Source organism: Hyperolius riggenbachi, chromosome 2, assembly GCF_040937935.1.
Source record: "Hyperolius riggenbachi isolate aHypRig1 chromosome 2, aHypRig1.pri, whole genome shotgun sequence".
Lineage (NCBI taxonomy): Eukaryota > Metazoa > Chordata > Amphibia > Anura > Hyperoliidae > Hyperolius > Hyperolius riggenbachi.
Genome location: NC_090647.1, coordinates 563,808,258 through 563,820,678, shown reverse-complemented (window position 1 = coordinate 563,820,678; position 12,421 = coordinate 563,808,258). Strand labels below are relative to the sequence as shown.

At 44.9% G+C, this 12,421-nt stretch overlaps 1 protein-coding gene across 7 annotated transcripts in view; it reads left to right on the top strand.

Moving 5' to 3' along the window:
* The window catches only part of LOC137547392 (uncharacterized), a 93,917-nt gene that overhangs the window by 26,855 nt on the left and 54,641 nt on the right, over positions 1-12,421 (top strand). For 6 of the 7 annotated variants that reach the window (XM_068270949.1, XM_068270942.1, XM_068270948.1 and 3 more), the window contains 5 exons: positions 3,945-4,037; positions 6,574-6,664; positions 9,395-9,621; positions 10,696-10,798; positions 12,129-12,212. In XM_068270949.1, the coding sequence (XP_068127050.1) occupies positions 3,961-4,037; positions 6,574-6,664; positions 9,395-9,621; positions 10,696-10,798; positions 12,129-12,212 (582 nt within the window). In that variant the 5' untranslated portion in view covers positions 3,945-3,960. The remainder of the gene's footprint in view (positions 1-3,944; positions 4,038-6,573; positions 6,665-9,394; positions 9,622-10,695; positions 10,799-12,128; positions 12,213-12,421) is intronic. The other variant, XM_068270943.1, reaches the window with a different exon arrangement.

Genomic DNA, 12,421 nt, shown 5'->3' with positions numbered 1-12,421 from the left:
ATTTCTGCATGCGGAAATGCTTTATAAATGATAGCCATTGTCTGCTGATTATTCCTGTTCAGCTTCAGGAAGCACGTTTGTCTGCATTCATCTAAAAGCTCCTGGAAAAATGCATGTGGGGGATTGGCGCTAGCACAATATCGATAAAATTACAGGTACTCTACTACTTCCAATTTTAAACCATTGGGAATCTTTATCGATGTTTTACTTTTCAGGAATATCATTTATTGCATAGTGGGCTCCTGTTGCCTCAGATTGCAGCTTTTATGATAGTGGTGCCCATTTTCCCTGTCCTGCTGTTGTCTCTGCAGAAGAGCATCAGTTTTCTGTTGTGGGTTTGTCTTTTCCTGCATTCACATTTTTCCGGTTACTTTTTATGTGCAGTTTTTTGAGTTTCCATTTTTGAGTTTTTGATAAATATTCATATTGAACAAGTGAAAAAATAAACGGTTTAGTATTTTTTCTTTTTTCAAAACACATAAAAAAGAGGTGTTTTTTTTTTTTTTTTTTTTTGTGGGGCCCGATAGACTCTGTGCAAAACGCATGCAATTCAAATAAGTGTGCACCCTGCCTAAGGGTGCTTTTCCACTTGGAAGCGCAAGCACAGTGCGCAACAAGCAAATTACACTCGTTGCAATTGCCCGGTTATCCATTGGAGCGTGATCGCAGCAAAAGTTGCTCAGGCCGGCAATTGTGGAAAAAATCGAAACCTGCTAATGCAAAGGAAGCATGAATTATCGCCGCTGTTAGAATCTGCAATATGTGAGCAATCCACTCTTTTTAAATGGGTCGCAGCAAGTGGAAAAGCTGCCTAAGTCAGTTTTTTTATTTTATTTTTGCTCCTGACAGCTTGTATTGTCACCTTCAATTCACTAAAGGCCCATACCGTGATATTTGTGGCGATGTTACCCAATGTTGGGCAACATCGTCTAACAAAAGAATGTTAAACGATTTTGCCTCTGCGATGATCACGCGTCATTATGCGACACCGTACACAAAGTGCCACGATTGCTTACTTCCCGTTGGTGTAACGTCACAAGCGGGAAGAGGCATAGCTTGATGACCGTCGTCAAGGGGACATCTCTAGACCCGTCGAGCATTCGCCGTTTTAGACATTTTATTCCAAATTCACCTAGAATTTTGCAGATGCAGTAATAGTTTGATAATTAACCGAAAAACTACATAACAGTTCACTGAGATTTTTACATCATAGTATTCTGTATTTTGGAATCATGCGGTATTTCATTCTGCACTTGCTGGATTATTGCAGGGAGAAATGAAGCCAGATGTGATACGGGCAGCTTTGTTTTATACTGACAGTAAAGAGCAAGTCCAGGCTGCATAAAATTTGTATCAGTTCAAAATCCTTCTTATTAACCATTTTTCGTTACTACAAGTTACATATTGTGAAATTTGGGAAATATGTTTTTATTAAGTTTCCTATTTTCTTTAACAGTTTTTTCTCTTTTTCTCTGCTTGGTTTCCTCCCTTCTATAAACTTCCAAATGTTTCTTAGTTACTGACAGCTCCAGGCTGCAGATACTGCACATTTTCACTTTTTTTTCCAGCATGCTCTAATCTTTGTGAATTGACATTTGAGGCATTTATCTCACTAGTCTGTAATTTTAGTTTTCCATGCGGTAGTAAATTGACGTTTCACAATGTTCTGTGAAATAAGCGGTTTTCTGCTTTACCGAATGCAGTAAAGCTTTGTGAATTGAGTGCCTTGTCTTGTGTTATCATTTATATGGTGTATGGGGTTACTGCTGGTTTTGGTGAATAGAGTTTTGCCATCCATGTACTTTCGGCACTAGTCTAGTTTAGGGGACCCAGCAGGAAACCTCATAGGGTACAGTTCTCCTATCGCAGCACCCGCTACAGCATGTAGTGTTGTGATTGGGTGAATAGTATGGGCGTAGTGTAGTACAACCTATTTGAAACCTAGCAGTTGTTGCCCTCCCAATCACATTAGCGGAATTCCCCTATGAGGTTTCCTGCTGGGTCCCCTAAAGTAGACTAGCGCTGCACTTTCCAGGTCACGCTGAAGCTGTGGCTGCAGTCCTGTTTCCTGTTAAACCTCCCTAGCGGTATTGACAGATTATCCGTCCATAAAAACATGCTGTGAACAGTATAAACGTGCAGACACATCAATACTCTCCTGCACTGTATACTAGACCCTTGCTTGACACATTTTGGCAAGTTACAGGAAAAAAGTTATAAAAATTTTATCACTTTTTACACAGAAATCCTGGGGAAATTGAACGCCAGGGAGGGTTAAAGCAAATCTGAAGCACTGTGTAAAAAGTGTGATATTTGCCTATGGAGAAGGAAGGCTCTGGATCCTATAGAGCAGGTGTAGGGAACCTATGGCTCGGGAGACAGATGTGGCTAATTTGATGGCTAAATCTGGCTCACATACAAATCAGTAGGGGTTGAGTCACTAAGCTACACTGCCCAAGCAGCGCAGCCTTAGTGTGGCAGCGCAAGTAACATTTTCAGAGTAGGCACGCTACTGCTGTAGCATGCACTACTAACTTACTCACGCTACCCCAAAATGGCTGCTCCAATTTTCCCACCCTGGATCCTGTCTGGTCCAATGACTTTGTAGGACAAGATCCCCGCACTTTGATTGGCCCAATAGGCTGCCTGCCACTTGACAGCCTATTCATCTTACAAAGTGAATCAACCCCCAGCTAACTAATTGTACAAGCTGTTGGGGCTCAGCCACACTATAAGTGCTTTTCTGAGCACTTATGATTGCTGAGCGCTTTTTAGAAATTTCCCCCATTCACTTTCATTAAATTCACGATCACGCGGCAATTTTTACGGTGGTTTTTGAGAATGAATGGGAGCAATTTTTAAAAAGAACTCAGAAATCGCTAATCACAAGTGCTCAGGAAAGCACTTATAGTGTGGCTGAGCCCTGAGTCCGTATTTCTCCTGTCTGGCTCTCGGGAAATTGTTGATGTTGCTGAAACGCAAGAGAAGCTGAAGACCTGTCTGACACTTCTGCTGCCCGGAGGATCAATTGTATACAGGGCCGGATTTCTGGCAAGGCCACATAGGCCATGGCCTAGGGCACCAGAAATTTAGGGGCGGCTCAGTGAGGGGCAGTAAAGCTGTTCTATGCAGCCATCCCTATCTACAAGGACAGATTTAACCTTCAAACTCCGTCCTGTACTTGTGTCGTCCCTGCAAGACCTGTAAGCTCTATCCTGCAGGTACACATCAGCCTAACTCTCATGGTGGCACAATGGTTCCATCATTAACGAGATAGCAAGCATAACATAAAAGTTCTTAAGGAAAACAACAGTCTATACGCATATTAATAAAATAGTTATTGTCTGTGACACCAATGATGGAAAGTAAGTAGAATTCTCATTGAGGCACACAGATATAAAAACCAAACAGACAGTATAGTTGGCCTTGGGCGGTAAAAAGTACAAATCCGGCCCTGATTGTATACACATCACCATGGCAACAGGGACATGAGCCCTACTGTCCCAGTATGAAACATATTGTATGGCTTTCATGGAATTACATTATGTGGAGTTTATGGCTCTCTCAGCCAAAAAGTTTCATGATCCCTGCTATAGAGCATTCCTGGTCCTCTCTCCACGTCCTCGTTCCACCGCTGTCTGCTGTCACACTTGCCACCCCTGGGAGGAGTCAGAAGGCTTCGGCAGCACTTGTATCTCAGTGTTTCAGAAGACCAGTGGCTCCATACCGCGCATGCGCAGCTGAGACGCCCAACACCACCAAACCCCTTAACAACCCCCCCCCCCCCCCCACTCCCTTTTCTTTACAGCAGTTTTGTCTTTACTGGATAGGACATAAATGATGTCAAAGATGTGACTTATAAGCATAACTCTTGTATGGTTGGCTGGATGTGGATCATCTGATTTGCTGTGGAGTAACTGATATCTTTTCTTATTTCCCATTAGAATCCTCACGGGACACATGGAGGAGAAACCCCAGCAGAAGTTTTCCTGGACTCCAGGCAGGTCCAGAGAGAAGGATGGACACAGGTACAGGGGGTGTGTATTGTGTGTTGCTGTGCAGAGAGTTGGGGGGGGGGGGGCAAACTCAAATACAGAGGGCTGACCAAGTCGAAGGCCAACATTGATACGGTTCAGACATTGGATGCAGGGGCAGAATTCAGGCCTGGCACACAGGATCCATACAGGACAGCTTGTTGCACATGCCAAGTGAGTGAGATCGCGGTTGGCTTATAGAAGGAGCGGGCACACAGCCAGCTTCAAGTGATTCCTGGATGAAGACATCCAGCAGCGCTAAGGTTAAAGGACAACTGAAGTGAAAGGTATATGGAGGCTGCCATATTTATTTCCTTTTAAACAATACCAGTTGCCGGGCAGTCCTGCTGATCTCTCTGGCTGCAGTAGTGTCTGAATCACACCTGAAACAAGCATGCAGCTAATCTTGTCAGATCTGACAATGTGAGAAACACCTGATCTGCTGCATGCTTGTTCAGGGGCTATAGCTAAAAGTATTAGAGGCAGAGGATCAGCAGGACAGCCAGACAACTGGTATAGCTTAAAAGGAAATAAATATGGCAGCCTCCATATCCCTCTCGCTTCAGTTGTCCTTTAAACATCTTACACATCAGAGGTTTCTGTAGCTTTGTACTGCAGCATGTAACACACACTGTTTGGGGACACTGTTGGCATTAGTATGATTTAGTCTCCACCCCACTACCTGCGACCTGGATCCTGGCCCAACTGGATCCTTAATGCAGTGCCCAGAGCTGATCAGGCCAGCACTTCACAAAATCACTCAGTGCTCCTTGCAAAGTGGACTTTTCCCAGAAGAACTAAAGAAAGCAATCATAAAACCCCTCCTGAAGAAACCATCACTAGATCCTGATTCTGTAACCAACTACAGACCTGTGGTGAACTTACCATTCCTATCAAAAGTTATCGAGAAAGCAGTCGCCAACCAGCTGGAAGCCAGGCTTACAGATAACAACATCTTTGATACTTTTCAGTCAGGATTCAGGAAAAGGCACAGCACTGAAACAGCATTAGTCCGAGTAATGAATGATCTACTTACTGCAAGGGACAAGGGTGATTGCTCAATTCTGATTCTTCTTGACTTGTCAGCAGCATTTGATACTGTGGATCATGAAATACTAATCCAGCGACTGAAGAATTACTGTGGCCTAAGGGGTACTGTTCTTAGCTGGTTTCAGACCTTCCTATCTGGCAGGACACAGCAAGTATGTCTGGGCACACAATACTCTAATCCAGTGCCACTTGCCTATGGAGTTCCACAGGGTTCTGTACTATCACCATTACTCTTTGCAGTCTACATGCTCCCACTGGGCAAAATAATCCAGAACTATGGTTTAGGATACCATTGTTATGCAGATGACACACAACTGTATCTGTCCTTCAAGCCTGGAACCCAAGACCCATCAGCATCCATAAATGTGTCTAGTGGATTTACAAAATTGGATGAACACCAGCTGGCTGAAGCTGAACTCTGACAAAACAGGGGTGTTGGTGGTAGGTGGTCCACACATGATGGATAAAGTTCAAAACGCTCACCACCTCAAACTAGCAATTGGGGGAGATACTGTACAGTATAAAGACTCTGTGCGAAACCTTGGGGTGATCCTGGATGGAAATCTAAAACTCAGACAGCAGGTATCAGCTGTCGTCAAGTCTTCCTTCTTCCATCTAAGAAATATAGCGAAAATCAAACACCTTATCCCAGCTGAAGACCTACCTGCCCTGGTTCACGCATTTGTATCCTCCCGCCTAGACTACTGCAACACCCTGTTCATCGGATCTACAGAAAAGGTTCTGCGCCCCTTACAGCTAGTACAGAATGCTGCAGCCAGACTCCTAGCCAATGTCCCCCGCAGCTCACACATCACCCCAGTACTGCAAACTCTTCACTGGTTGCCAGTAAAATGGAGAATCAATTTTAAGATCTGCCTGCTGACATTCAAGGCTCTACACCACATGGGACCCAAATACATAGCGGATCTATTGGAACTTTATGCCCCTCCACACACCCTCCGCTCTGCCAACAAGATGAAGCTGGTTATTCCCAGGATACACTTAACATTTGGTGCTCGGGCCTTTTCCTATGCAGCCCCTACTCTATGGAACTCACTTCCACAATCAGTACGAGAGGCTCCTTCTCTGGACAGCTTTAAAAAAAGGCTAAAAACTCACCTCTTTTCCCTAGCCTTTGAGACTGCATAATGCAGGGTCACAGCGCTTTGAGTCCCCAGGGAGAAAAGCGCTATATAAATATTATTGTTATTGTTATTGTTATTTAGGGCAGGGTTTCTCTTCAATAACGCCTGGCGGTTCTGAAGTCATTACAAAGCAGTTCCAGCTGTGGCTGCATTGGCACAAACTCTACTTTGGTTAGCCTTTCAGCAATCAGCACTATGGTATATGACCCAGGCAGGTGGTGCAGACTGGTAGCAGGAGCTTTAATATATCCAGATTCCAGAACATGGTTTGCCGATCACTCATGTTCAGTCTCCAGCTTTGTCTTCTCACATCACTGTCCCCTCCTCTCTCTCTCTCTCTCCAGGCCGCACTGCTGCCATGTCCCCAGACAGTCAGAGAACCACAAGTATCGGGACAGATCCGGCTTCCGCCATCTTGTAAGAATCCTGCACGAGGTATGGAGCCCAGGGGGGGGGGGGGGGGGGGGGGGCGGGAGCTTTGCATTAAAGGGTTTTCACAGTATAAAATCAGTACTCTTCAATCCTCAACTGCTAAACATTATTGTACTCCTTTCTGTAAGGCCGGGGTCACACTTGCCAGAATCAAAGCAGTTTTCATGCACAGACAAAAATATTCGTGTGACGTCTAGCCCCGCAATCTCGTCTAACTTACTCCAGTACCATCAGGGATTAATCGCCTCTGATGGCTTGTAAGACTGTGCGCAAGTTGGCGTTAAAATACCGGTTGCTGGGTCGTCAGGTAGTAATGCGACAACGCGTACCAATCTTGTCTAATCTGACACAGTTACCATTCGGGGAATAGGCACATCCGATGGTTTGTAATAGGTTGAACAGACTGACGCCAAAGATTGGTGGCACCGCTGCCGACAATGTGACGTATGCGCAGTCACCCAACAATTCCTGTTCCCTTTGCTGCAGTTTACCATAAAGCCTCAGACCCTGAGGGAATCCTGAAGACAGTCAGAACTGCAGGCAAAGTAATCTTTTGGATTGGTTGGTGAGTCCACACAGTCCAATTTCAATTGTATATACAATCGATACAATCTGTGCTCTTATAGAGGCCAGGTCGCTGCCACCAATCCGCAATAAAAGCGTGCGAATGCGCTAATTCTAACTCTAGCTAAATCCTGTAGGAAAAAAGGTTAATTTGACAACCTTTCTAGAGATACCAAATATAACAATATTTAATATCAAAACAGTTCTGGTAACATGTCTCTTTGAAGATGTGAATTCGTTTGGCGGAGATTTTTTCAGAACAGCACTCAGACGAACGATTTTTTAATCGTTTATTTAAAGAAATAATGCAGAACAAAATATAGCAATAGAAACAAATGGATACAGAAATAATAAGGGTTCAATATGAAAATAGCTGATTACAGTCTGAGCAGTTTGTCAAGTTACCGTGTCCTTTGTGGTAAGTCCCACAGAAGATATGTAGTCCAATTCTGGAAAGTTCTGTGGAATAGGTATTAATCCTTTTATCATCCAGCCCAAATCCGTGATGTTACAGGATGGCTGGGGTCTCTCTCTCCAGGCTGAGCGTCAGTCGGTTTTAACACTTTCTCTGCCAGAGGGTGTGGATGGTAACAAGAGAGGTTACTCCACCCTTAACAATCTGACCTCAGCCTGCTGAAGTCCGCCCCTATTGTCTGAGGGACAGAATTGGCAGTTTCTCCAAGTATGCCATAACTCAGCGGATATCTGACATATCATATAAAACCCAACATTTTACATTCCGTCATCATGCGCTGACCCAATCGATGTCAAACTTGCTTTGAGTGACATCTTCCCTGACTAGGGAGTTGATATCTCAGGCATAGAAGGTGGCAGATCAACGCTTTGTGGACCAGATGCCTCCAGCTCAGGTTTGAGGCATCTGTGATCATTTTGATATGCTTGCTATCTACAGAACATTGATTAATTCAGTAAAATGTCTGAATGACTTATTCCTTCATATCAAGGCGAATTAAGTCATTTTCTCTAAAGGTGGCCATACACTGATCGATTTGCCATCAGATTCGACCAACAGATAGAACCCTCTCTGATCGAATCTGATCAGAGAGGGATCGTATGGCTGCCTTTACTGCAAACAGATTGTGAACTGATTTCAGCCTGAAACCGTTCACAATCTGTGGTGGTGGAGGTGCTGCTGCCGCCGCTTCCCCCCCGCGCATACATTACCTGTTCCGGCCGGCGCGAGTCCCTCTCTGTCCCCGCAGCTTCTTCTCCGCTCTGGTCTGGTCTCGGGGTTCGGCATGCTTCACTTCTTCCTGCCCGGCAGGTAGTTTAAACAGTAGAGCGCCCTCTACTGTTTAAGCTTCCTGCCGGGCAGGAAGAAGTAAAGCATGCCGGAGACCAGAGCGGAGACGGAGCAGCGGTGACCGGGGATAGTCACGCCGGCAGTGCAGGTAATGTATTTCCACTCTATTGCGTCGGTCGTTGGGCACTCGAACCCCGCTAGCGACGTGCTCCCTACCCGCGGGCGATCAACGGTAATTTCCCGCACGGAGCAATCGACGGGATCTATCTATTTTGGGCCGAAATAGATCGAAATTTAGCGTGTAGCGTGAACGATGTGACAGCAGATTTGATCCCAGTGATCGAATCTGCTGTCGATCGGCGGGGAATCAGCCTAGTGTATGGCCAGCTTTACTCCCCTCTAGAGCAGGAATGTTAATGGGTCTTAATGAGTTTACGACCCGGCCTGCTTGTCTGTCCAGGCCTAGCTAGTATCACCTTTGAAGTAGATTTATGTGCTATGTGAATGGCTCTGGTTTTAGGGTTTATTGCTGCTCTCGGCATAAACATTCACATCCCCCCAGTGCAGGGTTTGTGAGATGGAAAAACTCTCATTTTCTAAAAGCAGGCTAATGAATGTAAAGGGGTACTCCAGAACAGATTTTGTGCGCAATTTTGTATGATTGCGCAGTTTGCGTGGTTCTGCTGGTGAACCCGACCGTCACATCCTGCACTGCTTTTTATCACATTGCGTGTTATTCCATATTGCTGACAGTCAGCTGCTCAGTGGGCTGTCTGCCAATGCAGCAGATTTGTCTGCATAAACCGCTGCTGGTTTTCCACAAACCCAAGTGTGACCATAGCCCATTGTTCGTGTTTCTTGTCTATTATCAGCCTGTTTACATCGTTCTGTTCTGGACTTGACAGTTTCTTGAGGATGGTTTTGGCCGCGCCCCTGACTTTAGCTGCGCCCAGGAGTGGGACTTTAGCCACGCCCCAGACTTTGGCCACACCCCGGAGGCTCCCAGGACCTGTCCATGCTGTGACGCCTCCATGCATGACTCCAGCACCGTGGCCCGGTTCCTGCGTTCTGTCTCGCCTTTCCTGATGGAGAGATGTGACCGCTACATGAGTGGATTGTCTGGGGATTTGGGGTGAGTATTTCCTGCAGACCGTGGTGAATATTCCTTTCTATTTTGCAAAAAACGAAAAGCTTTAGCTTTCGCTTTAAAAATAAATAAATAAATAAATAAATAAAAATATTTGGGCCTCCATAGTTATAAGAATGCCCACATTAAAGATTACTGAAAGATGGAGCAGGTGGGGATAGAAGGGGGCTTATGCTGGGAAACACGTTACGTTTTTTGCGTTCGATTCGGCGCGCGATCTGTTAGCCATTCAATTCTCTGCTCAATTCTCTTATCTTCTGCACGTTTTTCTTATCTTTTTTCCATCCACTTCTATGAGAAATTGAGCGGAACAAAATCGAGCTGAAAATCGGACATGTCGGAATTTTATCATCGAAGGCATCTATCGGAACGATTCTCCGCAAAAAACGTAACGTGTATTCCCAGCATTAGAATTGTTGGAATATTTGTAGATTTATTTAAAGGCTTTTAAGCTTACATTTTGCTAAAGGGCCACAAGGTGGTGCTGTGTATCTAATCTTCATGCTCTGGGCTTCTATTACTCTACCCTAGCAAGAGGTTTGGAATCAGGACGATACCATTTATTGGCTATCATTTATGGGCTTACTAAAGTTAGCCAATAAATGATGGTATCCTGATTCAAAATTTTTTTGCTTTTACTGATGGCTAAAACAGTACAACACTAATGCATTGCCCTGTAATAGTTTTGCATACAAGGCTGCTGAGCTGACTGCTCTCACTGGGCTCTCATCCTAAACACCACCTCCTCCTACACAAGGCACGTTTTTTATATCTGCAGCCAGAGGGAGACACAAGCCACGGAACCACTGATATAGTGATAACCACCACCCGCTGCTGTATATTTCACATATCTATCTTTGATAATTTGCCAAGCCTCCCACAACTGAGTGCCGATATGTGACCGCACCACAGTTTCCCCTGTATGCCAGGCCTCAGACGCTCACACTTGGCCTATGGGCGCAGCACATTTGTGTGAGTGTTGGATACTGTTTTGGCATAATGGCTTTGCTCACATTTCAAGGAATTTGTACAGAAATTAGTTAACGTTTTGTTTTGTAGATTCCCATTTCAGCTGCTCCACAGCTTGTTCTTGAAGCTGGAATCTGCTCAGCGCTGGCATCGGCTAGTCGTGGCTGTGCCCTATCTGCGAGATCTACAAGAGGTGATTACTGGGGGCTGCGCATGGTCTGCTTCACTGCTTTCCTGCATGATCTGCTGTGGAAAAGCCAATCAGAAGTCCTGTCAGTCATGTGACTTCAGTAATGTGACTTCTAGCTGGTTGTTGTTGCTGATCAGTCCCCCAGATTTGTGGGAGGTTTTTGTGTGAGCTTTGTATATAGGCGTAGCTTGGTTCTGCCTGCTCACACTTCTAAAAATACACAATTTTCTCTTATAACAGGTTATAAGAGATCATTCCTTCCAACATATGTACAAAAAACATCAGAATGCATCACTGAAAGGCAAGGGTGAACCACCCTTATTCTTGTCGGCCAACTGCATCCAGTATCAAGGGCAGCTGGCCTGAGGGATAAGGAGGCTGCCATATTTTTTTTCCTGAAACAATAGAGTGCCTGTATGTCATGCTGATCCTCAGCCTCTAACACTTTTAGCCATAGGCCCTGAACAAGCATGCAGATCAGGTGCTCTGAAGTGTGACTGGCTTAGCTGCATGCTTGTTTCAGGTGTGATTCACACTACTGCAGCCAAAGATCAGCAGGGCAGCCAGGTAACTGGTATTGTTTAACAGGAACTAAATATGGCAGCCTCCATATCCCTCTCAAACCAGTTGTACTTTCATTAATGCAAAAAGAAATAAAGCAATTCCAGGAGCAACTCATCCATAGTAAAACAACTTTTAATTTTCTTCCTTGTAAAAGACAATAGTAACACACGGCTTAAAAAATAGTGAAAGTTACTTATCAGGCCATTGCAGATGAATAGAGGTGCGGAGGTGTAGGCGACGGCCGTTTCGCCCCACCATGAGGGCTTTCTCGAGACCGAACCGTTGCATTACTGAATGGACTGACCACTGATTCTGGATGCTGCACCATCATTATTGTATGTGGTTCACAGCTTTGTGTAGTGCACTCGCCACAGCCTACTCTCTGTTCTACAGTTGTACTTTCATGTTAGAGTCCTTTATTCCTCCCCACCCTGCAAATTAACACTTCTTAATGCTTAACCATAACTGCTAATCTTCCCCCTTCCCTACCCCATCCATCCTAATCATTACACATGACCCATTCTGATTAGTCATCACCACTTTAAGGGGGAGATGTTTTGACTAATAGCCAAAATGTCACGCAAAAACTAGGCACCAATCTGGTGTTTGTTGTGCAAAATCATGGCGTCAGTGTGGCCTATCCTCAGCATGGAGCAGGGGTTATAGCTAGTGCTGGCAGGGTGACACTGCTTAGCTGAACCCTTGTGCCCACATTCTCTTCCGTGTCTTTTTTTCATTTTGTTCTTTGCATGATTTCTCTTGTGTACAGATCTTCAGTCACATCTGGACACAGAGGCCGCGAGAAATGTGTCTGTCGTGCAGAGGCTGCCGGGAGGCAGAGTCAGAGGCTGGGGTAAGAGATGGAAACTCTTCTAAAAAAAAATTAATATGAACTTTGATTTATGAGTTTTGGCTGATACTTAAAATTGAGAAACATGACCGTCTGAGGACAGCGGTACAAGCCTGGATAACCATAAAACACAACAAAATGGTTACAGTGCACCACAATTAACTTTACTGGTAGAAAAATACATTGCCAGGCTCGGATTTACATCACTGGAG